This window comes from Triplophysa dalaica, chromosome 14 (assembly GCF_015846415.1).
Source record: "Triplophysa dalaica isolate WHDGS20190420 chromosome 14, ASM1584641v1, whole genome shotgun sequence".
Taxonomy (NCBI): Eukaryota; Metazoa; Chordata; class Actinopteri; order Cypriniformes; family Nemacheilidae; genus Triplophysa; species Triplophysa dalaica.
The window spans coordinates 9,005,970-9,032,531 of record NC_079555.1 but is presented as its reverse complement, the minus strand read 5'-3'; the positions used below and the strand labels follow the sequence as shown (position 1 = coordinate 9,032,531).

Here is a 26,562-nt window from a genome sequence, read left to right as displayed (position 1 = left end):
ATGTCTATATACCAAACAGCAGGATCAATTCAACAAATTGTTTATTTCATAAAATGAACACGCAAAAAACAATTATTATAAAAATTGATAGAATCATATAAATTAATATTAACATATATAAATGATATAAATATAAAAATAAATAATAAGTATAAATAGTTATATTATAAGAAACTAGCCAAACTCAATCCGGAAGTTAGTTGGGGGGTCAGTTCATATGAAACGGTCTATAACCCAGATAAAAGCAATAAATACATAAATACTAAATAAAAATATATATAATATTTAATGGTGTTCTAATTATTAAACTCATTATTATCATTTTGTCTTGTCATTCACCTGCTCAGTAACATCTCACAACCCTAATGGGAAAACACCACTGTGTTTGTTTTGTTTGTCTAATCTAGAGGTTAATGGTTATTTATGTGATACACAGAATCGAATAGAGGACACAAAACTTGTTGTATTTATGCATAATAGTGTAGCCAAAAACATCATTCCCAGGAATTTGTTGAAGTCTGTTTTTGGCACTCTAAACATGTTTTTCCTCATAGCAACATAATCTGCACCCTTGATCTGTGAATGAGTAATTTGTCTTCGTCTAAACACCACTTTTCAAAGTACAGGCTTTCCCAGACTATTACCGTAAATCACAACGTCAAATATAATGCTGACTACAATATTTCCATGCTGTTACACACCGCAAGCACACGTGTACCACAAACACACACCCAACATCACACGACCTTTCATCAGCGGAGAACGTAATTGCATCTGTGAATTTATGTCTCTCTGTGGAGAGCGTTATTATGCTGAGCCCATGTAATACTATATATTATAAAGCCACCTGCTCAAACAAGCATTGGCAATATAGATTATGTACTTCTGACACTAACTTAAATACTCCATAAAATCTATACCCCACTGACACATCGGAATAAACAAACTTGACTGTGGTGTAATAGTAAAATTATACAATAAATCAAGATCTGTATAGACACAATGGTCTCTTGATAAAGCGTAATGGCGCATCCAAAAAGAGGGGTGTACTTACTATTGGGCGGAGTCGTTGAGCTGGTACTCGCGGGCACGGCTGAAGCACTCCTGGATGCCAGAGTCAGACCACAGACGAATCATGGCGGACAGCAGCTCTGGGGAGTAGGGCTCGGTATCCTCCATACGGCTCACAACATCGCAAACCATCTTAGCGTCAGCCTGTAAACAGAACAAACAGGCATACATCCATTAGTTTGATGAGGACACTTATGAACACATTAGTTTAAATAACATTAGGTCAAAAAAATTTTTTTTATGTTTCTCATACACATAACTAAGATGGATAAGCCAAACACAGACTGAATGAGAGAGCGAATTTGCTTGAATTCAAAATAAAACCATGAAGCTTTTGATTTCTACTATTTTCTATATTGTTTTCCGTATCTAAATTTAAACATCAAACAAATAAAACAGATTCTTTTTTGTAGAAAATGTGTCTTGAATTGATGTTATTGATTGAGCTTTATGTAAATTTTGAACAATTGTTTCCAGGGTGATGAAGTGAGTAGAAAAGGAAAATTGCTATTTCACATTGTTTGTGGTTTCAAGGAAACGTTTTCGTGCATTTGTTAAATGTTTAATAAAGCCCTCTCCATAAGCTAGAAAGCTCTCCCTCGATTATCTTTGGGTTGTACAAAACTTGCACAAGGGCGCAATGAGAAAGCACAACGGAAGAGATACCGTTCTTGTGCTATCATCTGAACGTGACATATTTTTGTAATTATTTATTCTGCTTTGGTTGCTTCTCATTTGCATAAAGTGTTAAGTGCACGCTTCCATTTCAAAGAGAAGAACTTTTAAGAGGCACTTAGGAGGCAAATGTGTTTGATTGTAATTATCATTAAGTTTTTAAGTTCTGATGGTTCATTTGATGGCTACAGCTTTGATGTTACAATACATATTATATTCAGCTGATCTAGGATCTGTTATATCAGTTATAAAAAAAAAGTCAAAGCCATGCCCTCTCAATCTAAGGGTGTAAGAAGGGGGTCTTGGTTCACTTTATTTCCATTATCTATTTTACTATACATCGCATACAAACATCCTATTCCGACTTAACTTCCTGTTTCTTGTTCTTCCCTACCTCCTACTTCCTCTATCCTGTTCGCTCATTAGGCCATCACTCTCTTTCACAAACACGTTTAATATCATGGAAGCAATAACAATTCCTCAAAAGAGCGTTCATCTCCTTTAAAAGGCATCGCAACAGCTTACGACACAGAGGGGCCGAGTTCCGCTGCCCCGCAAATTCAAAACAGAGATGCAACGTGTGGAGCCAAAAGAGGAGAGCGTGAGAAATACTCAAGGAGTGATGTGAAAAAAGGATGGTGGGAGAGTGGAAGAGAAGATGGGGGTCACTTTAAAAAAGGCTGTTCTTGCACCCTCTCCATTATCTGCTGTGAGAAAGAGTAAAGCATTCACACACTAAGCGGAGAAATGTGGGGGGCTGGGGAATGAAAGCGGGGAAAATAAAAAGAATGCTTTGCGCTAATTAAACCACGATTAATACAAATGCCACTTGTGAAGCTTTCTGCTGTGAAGACGCAATTATATATATTCCAGACGAGTGAAAGAAACGGATGCATCTTCCGTATGACTTGTCAATCGGGACAGATATTGCTCCCATCTCCATGGTGATGCAACGGTGGCAGCATCAGCAGCGGGAGGCCGTGTGATTGGTTGATGGAGCCTCCCTTTCCTCCTCCCCTGGTGAGTGTGACCTTTGAGAGCAAGTCCTCTGAACTCAGCATGTTTGTACCTTCTGGAGTCTTCATGACACACACACTTTTCTAAACGCTATTCTAACCTAATAGACCAAACAATCGGATTGTCACCTATTAAAATGATAAATATTAGATCAAGATTTCTTATAAAATTAAATGTTATAATTTTAGAGTGTCATGGATTGAGCTTCACAACATGACCCAGGAGGATTAATTCAATACACTTCCGAGTATTATGGGACATCAAACTGTGGTCTGGAGAGACGGAGGTCTTTTGAGCCTTCGAAGTAGCTGAAACACCATCCCCATAAGCATCCTGGGATCATTGAGATGGGCACATTTTGCCATGCATTTTTCTTTAATGAAAACACAAGCATGAAAGTAGACATTTGGCAGTCTTGCACCTGCTTCCTGTCTCTCCGTGCACTTCCATGCAGGTGGGGCCATCTGTAATGTCACGACATTGGTCACGCCTCTCACTCTTCTACTTCGTTTCAATTAATTTTTTGGTGGGAGGGGTGTAACAGCACTAAAAGAGCATGTGATTTTTAAATGATTGCCTATTGAATTTAGATCAGGCTCACAGTGACACATAATAGCTATTCATTACAGCCCATGCACAGTCTACAGAGAATGGACTAATCTTCATCAGCATTCATTTATTAGAGGAACAGCGCGAGGAGAGACCTCAACGCGCAGCTGATTTGAATCGCAGATCAGTCAGTTGCCCGGTGTGACAGACAGTATCCTTGTACACACCCTGACTCTGCACCTGCTATAAGCAAAACCGTTGTAAGCTTGAGGTGAGCACCGCAAAGCCATCATGACTGCTTCTCAATAAACGTCATTGAGCAGTTTATGGTAGTTTAGTGTATGTCAGTGTATCACTCTGAAATGAGTAGGGTAACACATAATACAATGCATAATAATACTCACTACATCCTCTACAGGTGGGAGGGGCATTGCCAATTACTTTGCAATGTGATAGACACTGCAACACATTTTTCAAGATTCAGTCTTAATCGAAATAAATCGGGACAATTTAAAGGGACATCCCACATAAATACACACAAAAACACACCTCCCGATCGTAATAACTATGTTGAAACCCTTTTGTGGGGATGTTTCTATGTGTGCTTTGGTTAAAATATTTCCGAGGAAAAACAAACCCACACACACATACTACACATAAAGACAATAAATGACATACAAATGAAACGCACACACATACAGCTTACTTTTGTGTGAGGCCAAACATGTTGCATTATCAACAAGACACCATAACGGTAACGTTTCGTTTGTTTTATCAGAGACATGTCCAAAGTGTTCACTGTAACATGACTTCCCGCCCTTATTTACATTCACACCAATTTGTAGCACGCTGCTGTCTTTCTAGGTGTAATATGCTGGTGTTGTGTTGAACACTTGAGTTGGTGACTTGCGAAGCTGTGGATTATACTGTATCTCACATTTCATAATAACTGTTTCGCTGCATTACTGTACCTTCAATTATTTTTCCCTCTGAGAAAACACAGCTGGTTACAACACTAATCCTTGTTATGATGTGAACGCTAATATAAGCCCACACAACAATTCTCCAATAAAGGACGACTTCATCTCAATGACTTTCTGAGAAGTCTCATAAAAGGAAAACCCTATTAGCGGCGCTTTATTTAATAAGCGTTACTGATGTTAATAGCACAGAAGTGTGGAAGTCAAGCGTTGGACATTTGCAAGCAAGAAAAGTTGCTTCAGTCAAACATGTACACATTTAGCGCTGGATGTGCTTTCCTTAGTTAAAAGGATGGGAAGCTAAACAGCCATGATCTTAAATTCATCACTTGACAGTGAAATATTCACAAATAGTATGAGACAATGTATGACCGTACCATCCATTGATGCATCCACTTAAGGTACAAAACCAATTAACAACAAACAAATATATAAATAAATAAAGGTGCATTTAGCTTTGTCATTGCTAATCCATTGCTAGCAAAATTGCATTCTAGCACAGCAACAAAGAACTTCTGATTGGCTAAGCAAAGAATCTTATCATGGCCAACAGTCTTATTTGCTTAGAGCTGAGGGCTGTCACAGAGAGATGTAATATTTCAAAACATTTCATTCAGAAATATCCGTCAGGTAACTTTATCTTCTGCTGCCATCACAATAAAGCAATTGCTTACAGCTTTAACTTCATTTCTGCCGTACACCACACAGCTATTCAAAAAAATTATAGTTGTTATTTTCTCGACTGCAGACGGTGCAGTACAATCTTGGAAACACAGCACAGCGCCACCTTAGAGGATCTCTGCGGGTACTGCATGGCGTAAAAAGCAGCAGATCTATGTCACATTAGCTGGAGTTACCCAGGGTCATTACCGCATGCTGTGCTATGTGCAGATGGAATCCCCTGACTGTCATCAGTTGGATGAGGAGTGATGTACTGAAACATTCCAGCCTAGCAATTCTCCAAAGCATCCCTATAGGTAACCAGGCAAAAACAAATGCATGATGACCAGGGGTCTCATTTATAAAACTGTCCGTAGGATCCTTACTAAAACTGAATGTGCGCCCGAAATAGCGTCCGGCAAAAAATATTCAGGCTTATAAATCACCTGTAATCAATATTCGCTTTATAAACCACAGATGACCTGCAAATGTGTGTATGTGAATCACCCTCATATCCCGCCATGTACACGCCCACTTTTACCCATAAAGAGTCAATGCAAAGCACCTTGTGAATGCTGATTCATATATTAATAAATCTGGAATCCAATCTGCTTGTTAAGCCTGGTCACGCACCATCATGAACATTTACCGTTTCCGGATCCAACCGAAATCAGATGACAAAAATGATGTAAAACTCCCAAAAACCCTCGATCCCATCCTTTATCTCCGTATGAAATCACAAATGGCCACACATAAGATTCATTGCGATTTACAAATTAATAATTGTTATAATTATTATTAATAATAATAATTATATTAAAGCAGAATGTCTCTGTAGCATTTATATGTTCAGCATTTAGACTGATCATTTACACCGCATTAAACTCACATCATTAATTAGACCTTGACCTGAAATCAAATTTGAAGACATATTTGTTTTCTTCATTCCTGTTTTGTTATGAACACCATTAAAGTTAGGACTGATAACAAGGACATCAAGAGAAACGATTGTGCGAGAGCTTAACAGCTGTATTTCCAGACTTTGACATTTGATGATTATGCTCAGTATTTATGGATAATATATAAGTCATATAGTTATTTATTTGCATTGTGTTCTGCAGTTATCGTATTTGATGCTCTCCTATTCCATGCAGTCGGGCCGTCTCCCCCTCATGCACTCATAGTATGATGGTGAGACAGCGCTGATTAAATATTTAGATTGAATTTTTATTTAAGATTTGATTTAAGATTATCACTCAATACAAGCACAAATAACTGTGCTTATCTTTGCGATCATCTGGATATTTAACGGATATGAGGTGAAATTAAATGTGTATGTTATAAAAATTAATAGAAGCATTAATGTCTCACTTACTTTTTACAAACTAACTTGAGTTCAAACTCACTTGTGTCGCCCCTCGTCTCCAGAATGTGCGTACGCACGGGTCAGGGTTTGTTTACAGCTGCGCACATTCTCCCTAAGTTTGTTTTTAACAGATTGCACGTTTCCAGTCCTGTTTTGTACGTAGGCAACTTTATAAATGAGACCCCAGATGACCAGAACGGCTGCCCTGATGAATACATTGCCGCGTACAAAATAAATGAACAAATGGATATTAAATATTGATTTAGGTGCAAATTGCTTTAATATGTGAGGAGGAGATTATGACATGAGATTTAGACATTAGTTAACAGGAACACTGGTCAATTATTTAACTGTCATTATATAAATGAGTCTATTAGAGGAGAATTTTGAATAGGAAGTTAAATTATCATAAAGACAATAAAGGGAAATACAAGCTAATACAGGAAGACTACAATGAGGTAGTTCCACTATTTCACTCCAAGATGTTGAGCTACAATATGCGGATAGAAAGTTCATTGCAATAAAAAAGATGATTCAAACATATTATATAACCCATAATACCAGCACAAGAGACCAATGCAGTGTAGCACATTTTATTTATTAAAACAATTTATAATAATATTGCTTCTCACACTGAAGATGACAAATACTCATTGAGACACATTAGAAGAGACTGTTGTACACATAGGGGCAGAGCTGTGTTTGTCATATGGGTCAGGTCATGTTGAGGCCTGCAATGACTAATATTACAGTCCTCTAGGAGATTGAATGGAGAAGCTGATCCGTCACAACTTTATGCAACACCAAAAAAATGACACACCACTGACTCACAAAGATTAGACGATTTGATCTGATTTACACTGTTACTAACAAAGACCCTAATGCAGATCTACAACTCTCATCTATCTGACAGCTATCTATGTTAAAAGTAGGAGGCTTCGGAACACAGGTATCATCTACAGTTAATTGTATATATTAAATATATTATATCAAATTATATAGTATGCATTATGTAATATGCTCAACCTGAACATGATGTGTGTGGGAAGTTGGTTAAAACACATTGAAATCTTGCTAATGAAGTGTGGCAGAGAAGAAATAGTACCCTAACTGCCACAACCAACGAAACAAAGATCACATATTTAGTTTAAGATTAGGACGGATTTAATGCCATCATTGGGCAGAGTGCATTCAAAGCAAATGTAACATCAAACCAGAAGTACATATACAGCCGCTGTAAAAATTAAGAGACCATTCCAAAATTTGATTTCATCGGCATTTCTATATGTATTGTGACAATGCCAGTCCTGTATCTGTTGAATTTCAATCAAATCAAACCTCTGGAATGATAAGGTCATCCAACAGCAATGTGAAAGAATGACGGCCTGAAAAGCTGTGATAAAAATCGTGGTTATCACATAAAAATCATTTTAAACGTTTCCTAAATAAATGTACAAATATTACGGTGGATTGTTTAAAGCGACACTATAAAACATTTGCTCACAGTTCCCCCATGTGGTTATTAAGCGCAATTGTCTGTTCCCAGTGTTGTAAATCATGTTGCTGTATAATTTTCACTGTGGGCAGCGCAGTACATTTTTGTTTACTAAGCTGATGGAACCGGCAGATGCGGGAATGTTTGGAAACCATGTCACACTCTTCACCAGGCAGGGGATGGGCGGGGCTGTGTGTACCGACCCGAACACAGAATTTAAAGAGTGTGGTTGTAGCCGCTATGAGGCTGCTCAGGTAGCAGTGATAGTATAAGAGTTGTTGTATCACTGAAATAATTTTACAGACATTATCTTAAAGTCGAAAAACTACAAAATGTTGCTTTAAAAGATAATATAAACTTTTTTTGCATTATCACTTCTGAGGTCTGAAAAAATACATATCATCTCTTCTGTTATTTTGACCTGTTCCTCTAGTTTGTAGTTTGTATGTTTTATTTGATATTTGGGATTGTTAGTAGTTCACAGAATAAAACAAAAAGGATAATTTTTCCTAAACACATAAATAATAAATTGTGTCTGTATATCCGTGTCTGCATATACACATGCAAACACATACATTACAGTAAAATGCAAATTTTAAGAGATGCAGACGACAGACCGGTCATTGCAAACGAGTAGCAGTATATACAGAAATGCAAATGAACTATGAGCGGTTAACAGCTCACTGAATTGGATAACTATAGCAGCTCAGTCTGTTCCTTACAAAAAGCATATTAGACGATTTATAGTATAATGCATGACTCATTTGAACTCATTTAATGACACTTTTATGGTGCTTTTTTGTCATTTTGTCGCATAACAACCTCAGAACTCGCTTTTATGATGTAGAAAAGAGTAGGCAGAATATTGTTAAACGCTGAAAAAAGGTTTGAAAGGCCAATGAAGTTTGTAAATTATGATATAATTTCCCATTTTAGGGGTACAGTTCCTTTAACAAAAACCTCTTTAGTATTCTCATCACATTTTTCTATTTCTTCTCCTTAGAGAGATGGTTACTATGTCACACTCAGAAATAAGCAGTCTGGCTAATGGGGATGCCTTCAGCTTCTGTTGTGCTGGAATAGAATAGAGGTGAAGCAAACCTCGACTCGATCTGATCTCGTCTCGGCCCTTTAGTCTCTCCGCTGTGATTATCATCTCTCTTTCTTTTTCTTCATTGGTCCCCTCCCTCCTCTCCACTCCTCCGCATCATGTGACAGTCATCTCCAGTTACTATGGTTACCAGGCCCTTCTTAGGGAATGTGATTGCAGATTCGTTGTTCTCTCTCTCTCTTGCTGTATCTCACCCTCCCCTCCCACTTTCTCACTCTCATCTCAATTTCTCTCTCTCTCTTTGCCTCCCATGGTAGCTGCTGAATTATTGATTTGATGAAATATTTAGCTGATATATCCTGCTCTCCCGCTGAAAGCTCCAGTTGTGGCTTAATCGCAGGAGGTCCTCAAAGCCCTGAGCAGAGACCCCACCTCAACAGGAAGTCCACACCCATCCAGCACTACGAACCAACCATAAGCTTTCTCTTTAAATTCAACCTCCTCAAACATCATTTCATATCAGTCATTCCCATGACATGGCTCGTGGTTACCGTACACGGAAATCAATGCTGCTTGAACAATAAGGCCATTTTAGAATCAATTTCCTCTTTTCTTTCATTAAGTGGCTACCTCAAACCCCTCATCCATCTCCTTGACGGTCTAATACACGTTTGTTGGAAAATGAGGGGATGCTGGAGTCTGCAGAAAGATGCAGTGATGTCGAAAGTACTGTACATTGGTATGAATTTGACACTAAAATTTCACTTAATAATATTGGCAGTGGCGAGTATTGACTTAAATCACCGAGTTTAGTCATAGTCCGAGCAACTTAAAAAAATACTTAAAGCAATGTTTATCCATTAAATAAATATTAAATATTTAATAACAATTTCATTTTTACACAAAGGAGTCAATTCAATACCATGTTGCTGCAGTATTGAAACTGGTGGTAAGCACCACAAAATTTCAATAGTAATGACAAGAGGGCTGACATATAAAAACGTCTCCATGTCAGCCTGAACAGACCATACTCTCTAAGACAAATCACAGAATGAAATTGAGCTGAAAAGCTTTTAAAGGCGTGCTGTTCCCTTGCCGCACCATTAACATCATAATGTCATTTTTTCTATAGCTTTCCCAATTGCGTCATCAACAATCTTCATTGATTCAGAGACACAAAAACGGGTCAGACCGCCCCTGTCTCAGCTGTATGACCTGTACTTGATATTTTAGTATTTCTGAAGGGGAACACACAGACAGACTCATGCCACAGTAGGAGAATGCTCTTATGGGATTTATGGAGGAATAATTACATTCCCATTAATAATTACATTCTCCGCCCTGCCCCCACCTCCCGTCAGAAGCACTTACTTGATTAACGTGAAAAATGGGTTAGTTATAATGGCGGACACTATTGCGTTAACATGCTTATGTTTCTACGTTGTTCGGCTGATTTTCACACTCTCTCGCTTCTATTGAGATTCTGACATGGGATGAATCTGACGCTTTCTGCTTCCATCACTCTCTGTCTTCTCACAGGCCTGAAAGTTCATGTGCTGCCTTCTGAGGCCTGCCATTTATTAAAGTGCGCTGGTCTCTCCTCTACACTGCATACCTGATCTGCCACCACGGCAGTTCTCTTTCAGGCATATTTATTTTTAGCAGAAGCCTAAAATAGCTGTCACCCCATCAAATACTTTAAAGACGGCATGAAATCAAAACAGAAAAGTTCTTGCGTGCAAGCTTGGAGGCCACCTGCTTGTTTACTCTTTAAAGTTGAGATTAACTTTCAGCAGATAAATGCGTTTGAAAAATGACAGTTTTCCTCTTATAAGAAAATGTTGATGACTCATGTTGCACTACACAGATTTATATAAAATCTTCATGTAACGGAACAGGTCACCCAAAAATAAAGATTTTGCCATCAGTTACTCACCCTGGACTTGTTTCAAATCTGTATACATTTCTTTGTTCTGATGAAAAGAGAGAAAGACATTTGGAAGAATGCTTGTTACCAAACAGTTCTTGGCCACCATTGACCACCATTGTCGTGAAAATTGTCCCAGAACTGCTTGCTGTCCTACACCCTTCAAAATATCTGATTTTTTGTTCAACAGAACAAAAAACTTGAAGATATTTTTCCTACAATGGTGGCCAAAAACTGTTTGGTTACAAGCATTCTTTCAAATATTTTTCACGGTGTTCGTCATAAAATCAGAAAAAGTTCTTTATACAGATTTGGAAAAACTTGGGGTTGAGTAAATGAAGACAGAATTTTCATTTTTGGGTGAACTGTGCCTACAAGAATTATAGTCCTTTGAAACCAAATGCAATTTTTTTCAATACTTGCCAACAACAAAAAGCTAGCACAGAATATAGTTTCATGGCAGTAATATACCTAAAGCCTATCATTTTATTTTACAAATTGGTGATCCATTCAATATGTCCCACCCATCTTTCAAAAGGTCAACAGATTTTTTTTTACACAAAATCATTAACATCAGTGTCCTGATCAACACACCTTCATCCCCACCAGCTCACTGCTTAACACACTGTCCTTCCCATCAGTAACCCGATTAACACAACGTCATCCCCCAACGCTATTGAGATTATTTTAATAAATGGTTTTCACAGCTAAAAAAAAGAGATTTCACTATGCACAATGATCTGAACATGCACATGGAACATTTAGATATCAACCGGTATTGTCATTTAGCCTGCTTATTGGCTGGTTTGCAAAATGTATATATACAGTATATAGCGTTTTGTGTATACAGTACATACACATAGCTGTGTTTTTTCAGATTTATTTTCAATATGTATTACCATAGTTTTACTACATCATGGTTAAACTGTAGTTACTATAACAAAACTACGGTCAATTTGTGGTTCCTATGATCTACTGCACTGATTTTCGCAGCTAAAAAAAGAGATTTCATTAGTATGCACAATGACAATATGTTGAGGGGAACATGTAAAATACTTAAAAAATGTCCAAACACAGAGAGGATCACACATTTACACCCATCAACTTGATATCCACACCTTATAGTAAACTGTTACAGTCTTAACAGTTTTAACGGCTGACGTGTTCAGACTTCTGAAATATGTTGCTAGACATTGTTTACAATCAAAATATATATTTATTTTTAACAGAAACCTCTTTTATAACAGATGATCTTGTCATTCAAACAATCCATCATAATTAAATTAAACTTCACATTGGACTGTTAAAATCCCACTTTTTCCCACTGGATTTTGTTTCAGATTCTTGATTTTTGTATCTGTATTGAAATGATAAAACAAGACTGGTTGTTGGTTTAGGTCTGGACGCAGTGTCTCATTTCAGAGGATTTGATTTAAAGCCAGTGTGGTTGTCTCTCTTAATACGTCTCGGTATTGCTTTGCCAACTTGTATAGCAGCCAACAGGAGGCTGAAATCAAATTGAACAGTGTATGTGGATAACAACAGAACAAGGCTTAAGGGTGCGGCCCTGGCCCACTGGCCCAGACTGGAGTTGAGTGAGGTATCAACTTCCTATGTAGGTTGGTCGTGAGGTTTTTACAACTCTGAAAAAGCTTACGCAAGAAACTGACTTAAGCCCAAGTTAGGCCGACAAATACACAGAGAGTATATCACAAACAGAAAGAATCCATGGAGGTGGACATGAGGCAAGGGAGCATTGCCAATGTTTGCTTCATTAGCAATGGCCTCATTGGGTCATCACTGTGGATTTGTCTAATGGTGGGTGGAATCTCCAGGCTGTCATCAGCTTTATAAAAGGCGCGAGGGTGTGTTTTCAAGGTTTGGTGGTGTGATGCTAACTAAACCTAAATAATAACTTGCTTGTTTATCAAATGACATTCATGCTTTTAGGTAAAACGGCGTATTGGATATTAAACAGTATTTTATTTGTTAACCAACATCCATTAGCTTTATACAGTAGGCAGTGTTCTAGCAAATTCAAATCTGGCTTCATTCTGGTATGTAACGCCCACTGTTACCGGTCTAATCAATTCTCAATGGGTTCTCATTGAATATCCGGCTTCACCCAGAAATATGTTACATTACAAAAGTAAAATGCTTTGCGAATGGCAATTTACACCGATTATATTTACATCAGTGCTTTACGAGTGTCGTTGTGGTTATACAAAACAGTTTTCCTGCTTTTACATTGATTTTTATAGTTTTTCCTAGATTTTTACATCAGCACTGTCAGCGTGTATTTATGAATACAAGATACATAGAAAGAAAGGGGTGAGGCAGCGGCAGAACGGAGAGACACGGAAAGAGACAAAAAGAAAATTAATGGCTTAAATGAGGCCCATAAAGCAAGGCTGAAATGGCATGGATGCAAACCCAGTGTTCCACTCCAAGTGGCTGATGAGCTACGTCTCTACGGCAACAGGCGGTTTCCTAGCAGCGCAACACGGCTTATGGAAAAATGAATGAAAAGCTACCCCCTGAGATACTAAGTCCCCAACAAAAAAAGATAACAGAAAGACGATATGTTCCTTTCCTTTTGAAAGTGACAAACAAAAAGGTGGACAGAAAAAAATAAGTCCAAAATAAATCAAAGCAAAATCGCATTCAAACCCACACGAGTGTCCTCAAATAGACACCTACAAAAACCTCTGCCATCATCGGTCGAAGAAGAGAACCTTGTTACGCGGGAGGTCTAAATATAACTGCAGCCTGACTGATTGTATTAGTTTGATAATGATAAGACTTATTAAGATAAGGGCTGTTGAATTAGATTATTGTTCTGTTGTAGTCTGTTGCACAAAACGCACGCTGTGGTGCTACTGTAAGGATGCTAACACAGCTAGCTATAAATAACCAGGTAAAGTGCAGCACTCCACGAAACACTCTCCTGATGAGTATGTGTTCGACACAAAAACTAAAAAGCAAACATACACAATTACACATGAGATTTACAGTATATGACTGTGTACCAGTGTCTATTCTGTTGATCAGGCCTGACCAACTCATGTTATTACTCATCTTGGTGCTCCTTGCTCAGTCGGTGCATTGAACCTTATGCCGCATACTGTACAGATGCTGTACAGATCTACTGTCCCCCAAAAGCGGCTGGAAACTTTATTTTTGACAGCCATTGGCTAATCTGTAAATCCTTAAACAAAATTACTGCCAACTCAAATTTTCTGTGGCTTTGTGAATTCCATTCAATCTGCATGGCAACTGTACTCAATATTAAAGGATTATGTTGTTTTTTGCTTGTTCAGTGTTACCATTATTGATTCATCTGTTTTTACGTTTTCCTGACCGCTGTATGGATTGTTCTCAATTTGTTGATTTCCCTAACATTTATATTTAGGATTATGAATTATGAAAATGTATTATGAAACAACACTTATTATTTTCTCTAATTCTTTACTCCTTTTCTTTTAGTACAGAGACTTTTATATATATCTGTTTTGAATTGCTTTTTTTAATGCATATAATTTTTTCTAAATAATTCTGCCAAATAAAATGCATTTAAAAGAAAATAAATTTGAAAATCTTATTTCATAACTACACCTGTGTCAAGAAATCTGTTCTGAACTACGCTAGAAACAGATTAAATGGTGCAGTAAAGAAAGAAGGACTGAAAGGAAGACAGATCAACAGAGAGAAAATTCCTGCAGTTTGGAGAAAGAGAGCGAGTTCTGCACTCCTGGAAGAAAGGCTGCAGGCTCAGCTTGGCTCGCTTCTGCCCTCCCTGCGCTTAATGGCTGTAAAGCAGCAGCTCTGCATAGACCCGCCTCACTGACTGGGCACTTTCAATCCTCATCTCCCCCTTTATCGTCCATCCTTCTGCTTTTCTCCACATTTTTTTCTCCGCCCCCCTCCCCTCCAGCCATTACTGGCATTCATTGCGGCTGTATTGAGGACTGTAGCCCTCTCTCACACTGCCGCGGGCCAAAGGAACACAGGGAGAAGTACATTAACCCAAAGAGCCCAACACACAAAAAACACACATGAAGGATAAGACCTTATAAAGCGATACATTATGCAATACAATGCAGTCACAAACTGAGGAAATCAGATAACAAATGTTTGTTGAGGACTGCTCGTGTGTTCATAGCCCAAGTGGTTTAAGTGGTTGTGGGGTGCTTCTTGGGACACACCATTCAAAATACATCAGTTTGCTTTAAAATTATGTCATTTGTTTGGGACCGTGTAAACCAGCCTTACAATACATGAGGTTAATACAGAAATAACATATACAGTACATTACACTTGAGTTTTTTTTTATCATAGTGGGAATTCACTTTCAATGTTTTTCAACTAAGCCTTTCCCATAAACATAACCCTCTTATTTGAATTCTTTAGATTGTTATCAAGACAACTTTGTTATAATGCTGTTTTCCTTCGTTGGCCTCTGACACACACACAAACAACTGATCCATGAATGGTTATAAATTCTTCACACTTCAAATAGACAATGATGAGAATCTGACATGAACACACACACACACAAATCCTGAACACATGCAGAGAGACAGATTAGTGTGTGCATGAGAGAACACACACTTGCATTCAATCCACATTGGATCTCCGGGTTCAAAAGCAAATTCTAACAGAAGCGTTCCAGCAATAATGATGTAAAGTCGGGCGAGCTCAGCTACATTCATTTCCAACTGCAATGAAATGGCACTCGGTTGGTCTTCATTTTCAAGTGAATGCCTGCAGGTGATATATGGCTAATTTCAAATGTGATGTATAAAGATGTATAAGATCTGACCTACCAAAGATTCAAGGTTTGGCTTATAAGCATGGTCCAGTTAGCCCCTATTGGTAGATGTCAAACTATAACATTTCATTTTTCTAAGCATATTCCTTTTATTGCACTTTATTACAATGGCAGGACAGTTTCTAGTCAAAGTTTTTAAACCACACCGTCTGAATGTAATTTATCTGCAACTATTGTGCTGTTTTATGGCTCAAAACTATACACACCAACAGAGCAATTTATACGCAAACCAGATTGACATCTTGACTAGCGTTAAAGGAGTGGTTCACCAAAAAATTAAAAATTCTGTCTTCATTTATTCAACCTCAAGTTGCTCCAAATCTGTATAAATGTCATTGTTTTGATGAACACAGATATAGATATGTGGAAGAATATTTATTAAGAAAAATTGCTTATACATTCTTTTGTTCTGTTGAACACAAAAGAATATATTTTGAAGAAAGAGTTCTGGGCCACTTTTCACTTCCATTGTCATTCTTCCTCCTATGCTAGTCAATGGTGGCCAAGAACGGTTTGGTTAGCATTCTTCTTTATCTGTATACACCTGAAGAAAAAATAAATTCATACTTTTTCAACTCGAAGGCGAGAAAATAATGACAGAATTTGTATTTTTGGGTGAACTGCTCCTTAAGTACCACATCCTTTCTGCTTCCCTAGAACTGCTCCCAAAGGAGAACCTGCATCCACTATTTCCATTTGGCTCAAGTCGATCATCCTGCACTCCATGGCATGAGGAAGCCACTTCAGCTGTGATAATTCACCTCTTTGTAAATAATTCAGCATATGTGAATACATCAACACAACTGATACGGAGGGCACACACAGACAGAGATGTGGGTATAGGCGGAGTTACAGAAATAGAGGGGGTGTAATCTGTTTACAGATTGCGGCCTAGAGACGGTCACTTCACAATATGAACCAAACAATACTAAGAAGTGGAAACATTGAAAGGGAGAAGAGAAGGCTTGAGTGCCCTGGATGTTTCCATTAAGAGCCTAGACACTTTGGGGCCTTGTATCATCTCACAGTATATCCCACCTCTCTCTCTCTCTCTCTCTCTCTCTCTCTCTCTCTCTCTCGCGCGTTTTCGGTCTCATCTAATATATAGAGGAGTTCTTCAAGCCGGGCACAAAAAGATGGAGCCTGTATTAGGATGCTGGCATCATAGCAACACATACCTTCAGGATTCTGCTCTCAAGAGTAAGACAGACGTAAAAGTATTTTAAAGACTAATATGAGTGTGTAGCAGAATTTACGTGATGGTTGAAATGCACTTAAAAATGAATAGGAGGTGCTGATGGAAAATATATGTAAACTGTTTGTAATATGTCATTAATGTTAGCTTTTAAACATTTTGTTAATGTTAAACAAGTTCCCTGTAGGTTTGGGTCACCATTTTATGTCCAATGTAAACAGAGGCTCTGATTTGGTAGGTACAAAAGCAACTATAAGTAGACCGAATACACCATCCACTCTGTTTACTGTACGTGAGGCTAATCCACACCTCACCCATGCCTATTACATTCCCTCGGCAGGGAGACCCATTTAAAGCGTAAATAATTCATCCACGGACAGACGCAGCTTTTTATTTAGAGTGAATAAATCAATGCATAGTTTCCGCATTTGAGAGCAGAGGCTGGGTCCTCCAACCACTTTCCAATAGAAGACTGCAGAACGCTGGATAGAACCCTGTGCTTCTTTGTCTTGTGCTGCTCTTAAAGCCAGAAGCAGAAGCCCCACCCTGCAGCTACACCATCGTTGTCGGGTCTGTCTGACACACGAGAGTATGCCTATATTATCCAGCTGAAAAGATTCAGTGACTGTTCGCGGGAAAGAATGCGTGAGCTCCACGCACAGCATCCCCCCAAACAGACTTTGACCTATTCATGCTGAGCTTATGCAAATGGAAATGCTGCGGGCTGTCTGCTGCAAGACCCAAATGCACAAGCATGCATTGCCTAGGACACACGCACATGCTCATGCTCATAAACATGCATACATTTATGTCACCATGAATTTAAATATACATGCAGGTTTAAATACGTTCTCCTGTTCAATCATAGAGCAGAAATGATTAAACACTATTATTCCCATGATGCAATGCTACACAATACCTATCCTGCTTGCGAGGCTGATTGAATTGACATGAGATTCTTTATAAAAACAAATGTATTCCATTCAATCACAACAAGTCTGGTCATATTTACACAAGCTAATTGCTATGCTGGAACTGGACATGAAGCAGCATTTTATTCTGAGAGGGGGTTGGGGGCAAATACATACACCATTACATTTATTGTTCATGCATGTTTCAGCTAAATAGAGATTGCAAAGAGAGGAGATGGACCAGTAAAATAAATCATAATATTCAATATGCACTGAAAAAAAGATTATGTGCCTTAGCAGGTTTTATGAAATGAAATTATTAAAATTATTAAAATCTACTAATTTTGATGTTAAGATTTTAATTATATTGTTTGAGTAATATTAATTGAACATTATTTAGTAGATCCAACTAAATTTTATTATGTTAAACCCATTTAAATTGGTAAAATTAAGTTTACTTTTTTATTCTCTGATGAGACTACATAAATCAGTTTGTAGATATAACTACCTAGGAGTGGATCTGTAATTCCCAGCATGCTTTGCATCTGACTGCATAAGAAGATTCATTTTCCAATCTAACCATCATTACATCTAACATGTTCAGTAAAAAGAAAGACTTGTTTGTGTTATGTATTGATTTATCTTTTCGATTTAGGAGGGTTTGATCTTATTTTTAAGTTTGGAATTTTTAAGTGGTTACCCTTGTTTAGAAGAGCAGTGCTTTTGCCAAGCCCGAGGGAGGCACAATATTAGTCATGAAGTATATGTTATTTTACTTCTTGAGCAAAAACTGTGCTAATCCCAGTACAGAGACCATAAGTCTCTTCTCACTTGACCATATGTTGGAAAGCAAATGAAGCGTGAAAAGTTTGAATTAGATATATGTTTTTGTTCAGGGCAATTCCAGTGTTATTGGACGTGACATTTTTTGTTCTGGACATGACATAAAAATTCCTCAGAGAATGAACTTTTTACGATTATTGTTGATAGGGTCTAAACATCAAAAAATGTCAGTCTATGAAAAAAATGTATATTTTAAAAAAGGGAAATAAACAAGCGTTTTGTATATGAAAGAAAAAGGATGCGGTTTTTGGGAGACAAATTTTTTTGTAGGATTTCTATAAAATAAAATGCACAATCCTGAAGCAATAATACCTAATGAATGGAGAAGAGATGCCCCTTTAAAGAACATAAAATGGATACTTTATATTAATTTCATGTGTCCATTTATGAGGAATATGTAGCTTAATGGATGTGACAATCCTGAAACTTACCTGACTATGAAAAATCATGCAGTAAAAATAAAACAAATGCTTTACTAATTTGAAGAGAGATCTCACATGGGTATTTGAACCACCAATGTTAAAATCTTCGCTGTTTCCATAGTAAAAACCGCTGGTAAAAACTTTTTTTCTTGGTGTGGTTGACATTTTCACGGAATTGTTCTTCAAAATAATCTTTTTTTGTTTACATGAAGTAATATTTTCTTAATATTTTAACAAATACTTAATGTATTTAATGAGTAGAATTTACTTTTTTTCTGGTTAGTAAATTGTACTTCAGATATAGCAGCACATTTTACTTAATAAAATCCTCGTAACAATTTGTATGAATGTTTTTTAAGTAACTACAAGTAATTTTTTCAGTGTTGCGGATGTAGAAAAGGAGGTCACCCCCAGTTAAAAGGCATCATTAAGCATTTGTACTCTAACCTGAAATGTGTTTTTAGGTGTGATGAATTGACCTAAAAATGTTTTTATTTGAAGTAACCTTGATGAACAGTTTAGTATTCTCCCTTTAAGTAGATCTGTACTTCATAGAAAAGAACCAAGATGGCTGCTGTATGAGGTGACTTTGCAGTTAGCTTTGAAAAGAGAATGAAAGAATAGCTCAGGCTTAATTTATGAAATGAATGAGTTTTAATCTTTGTCTGACCTTGTAACAGAAGCTAATTTCTCCATCAGTTCAATGTCTCAGTTCCTCATATTAAACTAATTACAATTAGAACAGAATTCAAGAATTTCATGATTTTGAATAAACAAATATTTTTAGAAAAAAACGTAAATCCTCAGAGTGCACATATACATCTTTTTCACTTAAAGGACCAATGTGGAGTTTTAGCGGCATCTAGTGGTGAGGTTGTGAATTGCAGCCAATGGCTCACTCCACCCCCTCCCTTTCAAAAAACTACGGCAGGTCAAAGGACAAACGTGTTGTCACGTTTTTCCTTCTTCACTGAAGGAGATCCGCTCTGTAGAGCAGGTGTCCGTTTAAGGCTTCTGTAGAAACAACATGGGGAATTCCATGCAAGAGGACCCGCTGTGCTAGTTTCTAAGGTAACAAAAACATAACCTTGTAAGATCTTTATACACCTCTGAAGACATAATTATGTACATTATATTGCATTTCTGTTAATAGATCCTCAAAAAAATTACACACAGCACCTTTAATCTTTCTTTAGGGTCCATATCCAGACAACCAAACGTGTTGCTAGGCTAATCACAGCTGCCCTAAAATGATCATTTCAATCAATTTTTTTTTTTACACAGCCTAAAGCCTGTATACCGTGCTGTTTATAGTAAATACCTGTATGTTGAAGAAGATGCAGGCACGTTTTAAAAGTAGAGTATAGAGGAGAGAGGAATTGAGCTTTTCTTCTGCACCAGCGCCATCTCAGGCACACAGGCCTCTCATCTCTTAACCTTCAATTAGGGGCCACAGGCAGCGCAAGGCATTGATTAAGCGCTAAATGCCAGTGCGACACACACCGGTACACAAACACACTCACACACGACATACTGACTCTTCCTCAGTCTCTGCATTATTGAAGAGCTGCCCTGCTAATTACAGCATGGAGGACACGCACACAGCGGGGGGATACACCTACACACACCTGTGCAAAAGACACACAAATCCACATAGACACAATGACAGAGGATGTGATCACTACTGACCAAAATAATTTAGACATCAAGAAATGGAGCTACTGACTGATAAATGGATGAAATTCATGTATGATAGAAAATGCATGCACAGATACGTGGGAAAAGGCACACAGTGTGCATCGCAAGTAATATGTGTTATTGACACAGTCAGGACGGTAATGGATTTTACAAAAGGGTGTGGCTACTTCCATTTCAGCTATGCTATACTTCACATGAGCCTGTGTAAATCTGAGCCGCCTGTAAACTACAACAGGAGATTTAGGGGTTGCTCTTGGTAGTATCTCACCGTTTACCGTAGCAATAAAGAAACTAAGACAGCCAGAGAGAGAGAAAGATAGGAGGGAGAGGTCTGTAGGAAACACGGAGTCAGTGTTTTCATTTCTTGCAATAGCAATGGCCATCCAAGGACCATTAAACTTTGCTGAATCAACCCAACCCAGCAAAACATTTTAAAGAAAAAGTGTGCAATTTCTGTGCCACTAACAGGTTTCCTCTAAATTCCCCCATTTCCATAAGTGGGAAAGGAGAATTTTAACTAAGAAACATTTTTCCCTGCAAATTTTTGTGTAACTAGAGGCACCAAACAGAATTAAGTACAAATTAAGTACATAGACATTGTCAACACATCCTCAGTCCGCCATTGTTTGGTTAAACATGCCTGTAGTGGAAGAGGGGTATCACGTAGGAGATCGGGATCATAAGAGAACGAGCGACCGGACCGTCGATGAGAGAGGACCGGGCACAAACATGTTTTATGGTTGTATGTATGTTTTACTTCCGTGTTTTTGTTTTGTGATTTATTTTGTTCGCCGGCGGTCAGCCGTGAGGGGCCGCCGGCTGTTATTATTCATATTAAAACTTTATTTAAATGTCTGCGATTTCCCGCCTCCTTCCTTCCTTGCCTTGAGCTTTTCTACAATGCCATTGGTTGAGAAGATCCTTTTGTGTGGGGCCCAGTCAGGCCAATCAAACAGATTACAATGTGGTTTCTTGACACATTACACACACGCAAACTGAACTCTCTCTGAAAGTTCAACCTGCTTTTGTGAGTCCACACACGTGTACTTGTGTGAATCTGATTCATCAATTTAATGTGAAAATATTTCAGAATATCTGTCAAACCAAAGAAAATAGTGCTGGAACTAATATAACTAGAGGCAGATAACTCCTACTTAAAAGGTGTTTTAAAAGACTTATATTTACCAGTCACAAACTGTTTTATTCACAGTAGGGATCAAAGCCACATCCTCTCAGGTAAGATCATTCTCAAAAATGTGAGTTGCCTGGTCTGTTTTTTTTTTGAAAAGCACACATTTAATAACTCTATTTTTCTTGAAAACCCCGATGAGGAGGTATTTGAACCTCTATGAAAAAGATGCGGGGCTATTCTCCACAGAGACTCTCATCTGAGTCACACTCTAGAGAAAGAATATTTAAATGACTCAATCAGTCATAGAAATAAAAGAGATTATACTGTACACTGCACTGGTTTTATGTTCCCAAACGTTAGCATCCTTGCGTATTTTATACAGGAGCAAAATCTATAGACAGGAGTGCACAGAAGTTTTTCCATCCTGTTTTCAAGAGAGCACCTGGAGATTCGGTTTGGTGCTCACATTGCACATAGTGTGACAAATAATATTAACCTATTAAAAATAAAAGTAAAAAAGTAGTTACTTTTTAATGAGCAATAAACTAAATATTAAAGTGGGATAATACTATATTTATATTATTTTAAAGTACACTGGGAAGTGCAGTTGCGAGTGCACATGGAGACTTGCGGTGCGGAGCTAGGATCGAGTATAGCATTGAGAAACGCAAGCTGCGTGCAAGTGACAAGTGACAAGTTTAAACAGCTTGTCCTTTTAGAAAGTTTAAGAGAAGCGGTGTTTTGGTAGACATGTAGCGCAGTGCAGATCCAGACATTTACAGAGGCTGCGCGTGGCGCGTGCTTGTCTAGTAACGAAAGCAGAACCAACAAAGGCATTTAACACCGGGAACAAACAAGATATTAGTCGTTTTAGCAGCATTCAGTTCAAACGGAAATCGTATCCAGTATTACAGTAGTCGGTCTTAAACAGTGATTGTGCATCAAAAGGTTTCAACCATGTCAGTACGCAAATTAGCGGTCTAAACTTATTTAAAAAGGCCTTTTTAATTTTGGTCGCGCACGCGCACCTGCGCACCACTTATGTGCATCCCTGTCAATAGAGTCACGTAAACACAAATGTTTCCAATCACGAGATTGATTTTGTGCTTTGCTTTTAATGCTGCACTTTCAGCGTTGGAATGTATTATTAACTACCCGCTCGCATGACTGACACCTTAACAATATATCCACCTCATAATCTGCTTTGGTAAAACAGCACCAACCCACTACAATAAACTGAACCTTTCACCAGACTTCCTCAATCTGTACAGCTGGTTCAGAAGCCCTAAAATTTACAGAACCTGCCCAGTAAACCTCATTCCATCATAAAGCCACACAGTGTGCTTCGGTCAAGTCCTATTCCTGACTGAATCATCAATTATAAATGCAAACATTCTGTATTATTCAGAGAGACCAGCAAAATAGTCATTCTCAGGCAACTGTGGCGGGACATGCGCTGAGGATTTCTTAAAAAATGCCTAATTTTGATTAAACAGCTAAGATAATTAACGTTTTTTGTCACAGATTCCGCACAGATTCCACTCGGAACGATCATTAAAAACCGCCAAAACATATATGTTCTAGGTTCTGGGATTCTGTAGGTATTCCCAAAGGTGTGTAATAGCGCCACCGGCTGTACAATAGTACAAACACTGATTGCCGTTATAACTCGTCTTTGGCGGGGAAGCATTTTTTCAAATTGACGAGATAACTCGTCAATGGCCGTGAAAGAGTTATTTCTCTTTACCTGGATCTGCCTTCTCAAAAACACAAGGCACATGACCAGGAACCCTAAAAATATCAAATCTGAACAAAACTATAACAAGGAAAATCTAGACACATTAGTCAGCCTCAATAACCAAATTGCTGTCTTTTTGGACATCTAGTGGACCAATTGTGACTCATACTATCTATCTATCCTTTTTCTTCCTAACTCCATTGTCTCTATGTTCCTAACTGCTGACAAAAAACCGCTTGTCTTCATCTTTTATCTGTCTCCAGCTTTTAATACCAACATTTCTCCTGTGAGCACACACAGAGAGAGACACACACACACACACACACAGAATATATTTCAGAGTTATCTTCAGGGTTCTTTGATAAGGCGTGGCTATATGCTCATTAGTGATGCTCTGGTTTTATATTTAGAGCACACGAGCCAGCGACAGTCTGCTGCATTTTGTATACCAGCGCACCCTTCAAAACACACAAACATTCCTTCATCTAGTGGATTTGACGCAAATGTTGCAGAGCTGGAAAGATGGAGTGCACATAATGCACCTGATAAAAAGCCAAAGAACTTAGATAGACAAAAAGACATCATGTTAAATTACTTTGTCCTGTCCCATCTTTGTATCCAGAAACAAGTATCAGGAAGTGTTTAAAATCAACATTTATTTTGCAATTCTTTTTAGTGCCGCTTTCAATTAAGAAATTTCACACTTCATAATCGAGACACAAACTTGTACAGTGTTTTTAAGAGCCTTCACACCATCTGTACTTTCCCTCTCTCTCTATCCCGCCCCCCTTCCCACCCCTCACATCTCTTCAGCCTGTCGTTGGTCTGTATGAAGCCCTGCCAGGCTCTTGCTATCCCGTGTATGTGTGTGTGTATGTCCGTGAAGCAAGCAGCTTCATTGAAAGAGCACTGTGGCCCCTTGTCCTGTCAGCTCCGGTTAAGAGCCAAACTGGTAGAGGCTCAGCTGTTTTCTGGGGGGGATTAGTCCAGTTCAGAACACAGCGCTGCTTCCCATTGACTTGCCATCCCCGGCTCAAGGATGAGGTGGGGGTGGGGCTTTGCTGTTCTCTCAGGCACGCAAAATGGCCCAACCCCGGAGAGACATGCAGGTCGAGGTGCATTTCTGGCGTGAAGATTTCTGAGAGATGTTAACAGGACGCAGCGAGTCACACCGAGTGCTCAGGGGGCCCGGAGGCGTGTATGCCCCCTGCAATTCTCACGGTCTGTAAGAATTTGTTCAATTCACACAATGCACAGAGAAAAGCATGCAGACAACAATAATACACATACAATATGTACACTACTGTTTGTGCCTTGAGGAGAAAGAGGGCTAGAAAGTGCTTTTTTTGACCATTATAAGAGATATTAGAGCAGGGTCAAGTCAACCGGGCTCCTGAAGTCCTGCAGACTTTAGTTCCAACCCTAAACAAATACACCTGATCAAGCGATGTTAGTACCGAATTAGAACCGAACTAACATTAGAGGACTTTTATTATACTTTCTATTTTCAAAAATGTTTCAGCACCTGGAAGCAGTTGAGGGCATTAACCTCATGACATCATTGCCAGTTGAAAAGTTCATGTTACTAAAGGGAACCCGAAAAGCCAATGAAAACTGCCCTTGTTAAAAATGCATTTAAAATAAATCAAGTTAATTGCTTGTGCTACTTTCTGGGAGTGGTAAAGCCACCAGGCAAATATTGCTGGTAATAAAAATCATCATCATAATATATTACGTATAAAAAAACACATTTTGGAACAATTCAAATTTGCACTGAAAGCAGTTCTCTCACTGAGCAGAAAAACAAATACATTTACATTAAATAATTTAGCAGACGCTTTTATACAAAGCGACTTACAAATGAGGTAAACAAAAGAAGCAATTGGAACAACAAAAAGCATAAGTGCTGGTCTCATATAGCCTCAGTACACAAAGCTAAAGTAACATGTATATATATTAAGGATAGGAAGAGTAGAAAAGAGATAGAAGTCAGAGCTAATCGGTCAGGTGCTGACTGAAGAGATTTGTTTTCAGCCGATTCTTAAAGATGGCTTTAGAATCTGCTGATCTTGTTGCAGCGGGCAGATCATTCCACAAATGTGGAACGGATCCAGAGAATGTACGTGAGAGTGATTTTTTCCTTTTTTGGGATGGCACTACAACACGTTGTTCGTTTGCAGAGCGTGAGATCAGGCGGGTACATAAGTCTGTATTAGTGAGTGAAGATATGGGGGTGCCGAACCAGTGTTGGTCTTGTAGGCCAAGAGCAGAGTCTTGAATATGATGCAGCGACTATAGGGAGCCAATGTAACTTAATGAATAGAGGAGTGACGTGTTCTCCCTTCTGTTCATTGAAGACCCCTTTTGCCGCTGCATTCTTAGAGGTTTGGTTGTGCGGTCTGGGAGTCCAGCCAGTAGCGCATTGCAATAATCCAGTCTGGACAGGAAAAGAGCCTGGACTAGGAATTGCATAGCATAGTCGGACATGAAAGGTCTAATTTTCCTAATGTTGTAGAGGATGAATCTACAGGACCAGGTGGTGCTGGCAACATGATCTGTGAATTTACAGCACAACACGACTGCAGCTATAAGACTGTTAAACTGGATTGCAGATGGCTGGCGAACAAGACACTAAAGCACTGGAGAACATTACGAAGAAGTGGTGCAACTGTTTGGTAAATATTTAAACTGGTTTAAACCCCTGAGAGTGTAAACCAGTTTCCTCAGTTTCTTTTCACCTTTAGCTTGTTATGCCACTGAGACTGCTTTAAATTCCATTAAATGCTCCAGTAAACAAAAGGAAAATGAGAACACTAAAGCCACGCTAGAAGACTAGCATGGACCCTTTGGCATAAGCAGATCTATACCACTCTGCAATGCTCAGTTAACATTCGAGAGCCTGTTTCTAAAATACACGTTGACTGCGAGCCACAATGACAGTAATGAGTTTCTTTCTCATTTAACGGTCCTGTTAGTTCCCATATTATTCCTATATAAACTG

At 38.4% G+C, this 26,562-nt stretch overlaps 1 protein-coding gene across 2 annotated transcripts in view; it reads right to left on the bottom strand.

The window, feature by feature from the left end:
• The window catches only part of gnao1a (guanine nucleotide binding protein (G protein), alpha activating activity polypeptide O, a), a 71,544-nt gene that overhangs the window by 18,320 nt on the left and 26,662 nt on the right, over positions 1-26,562 (bottom strand). For both annotated transcript variants that reach the window (XM_056765635.1, XM_056765636.1), the window contains exon 4: positions 1,055-1,215. In XM_056765635.1, the coding sequence (XP_056621613.1) occupies positions 1,055-1,215 (161 nt within the window). The remainder of the gene's footprint in view (positions 1-1,054; positions 1,216-26,562) is intronic.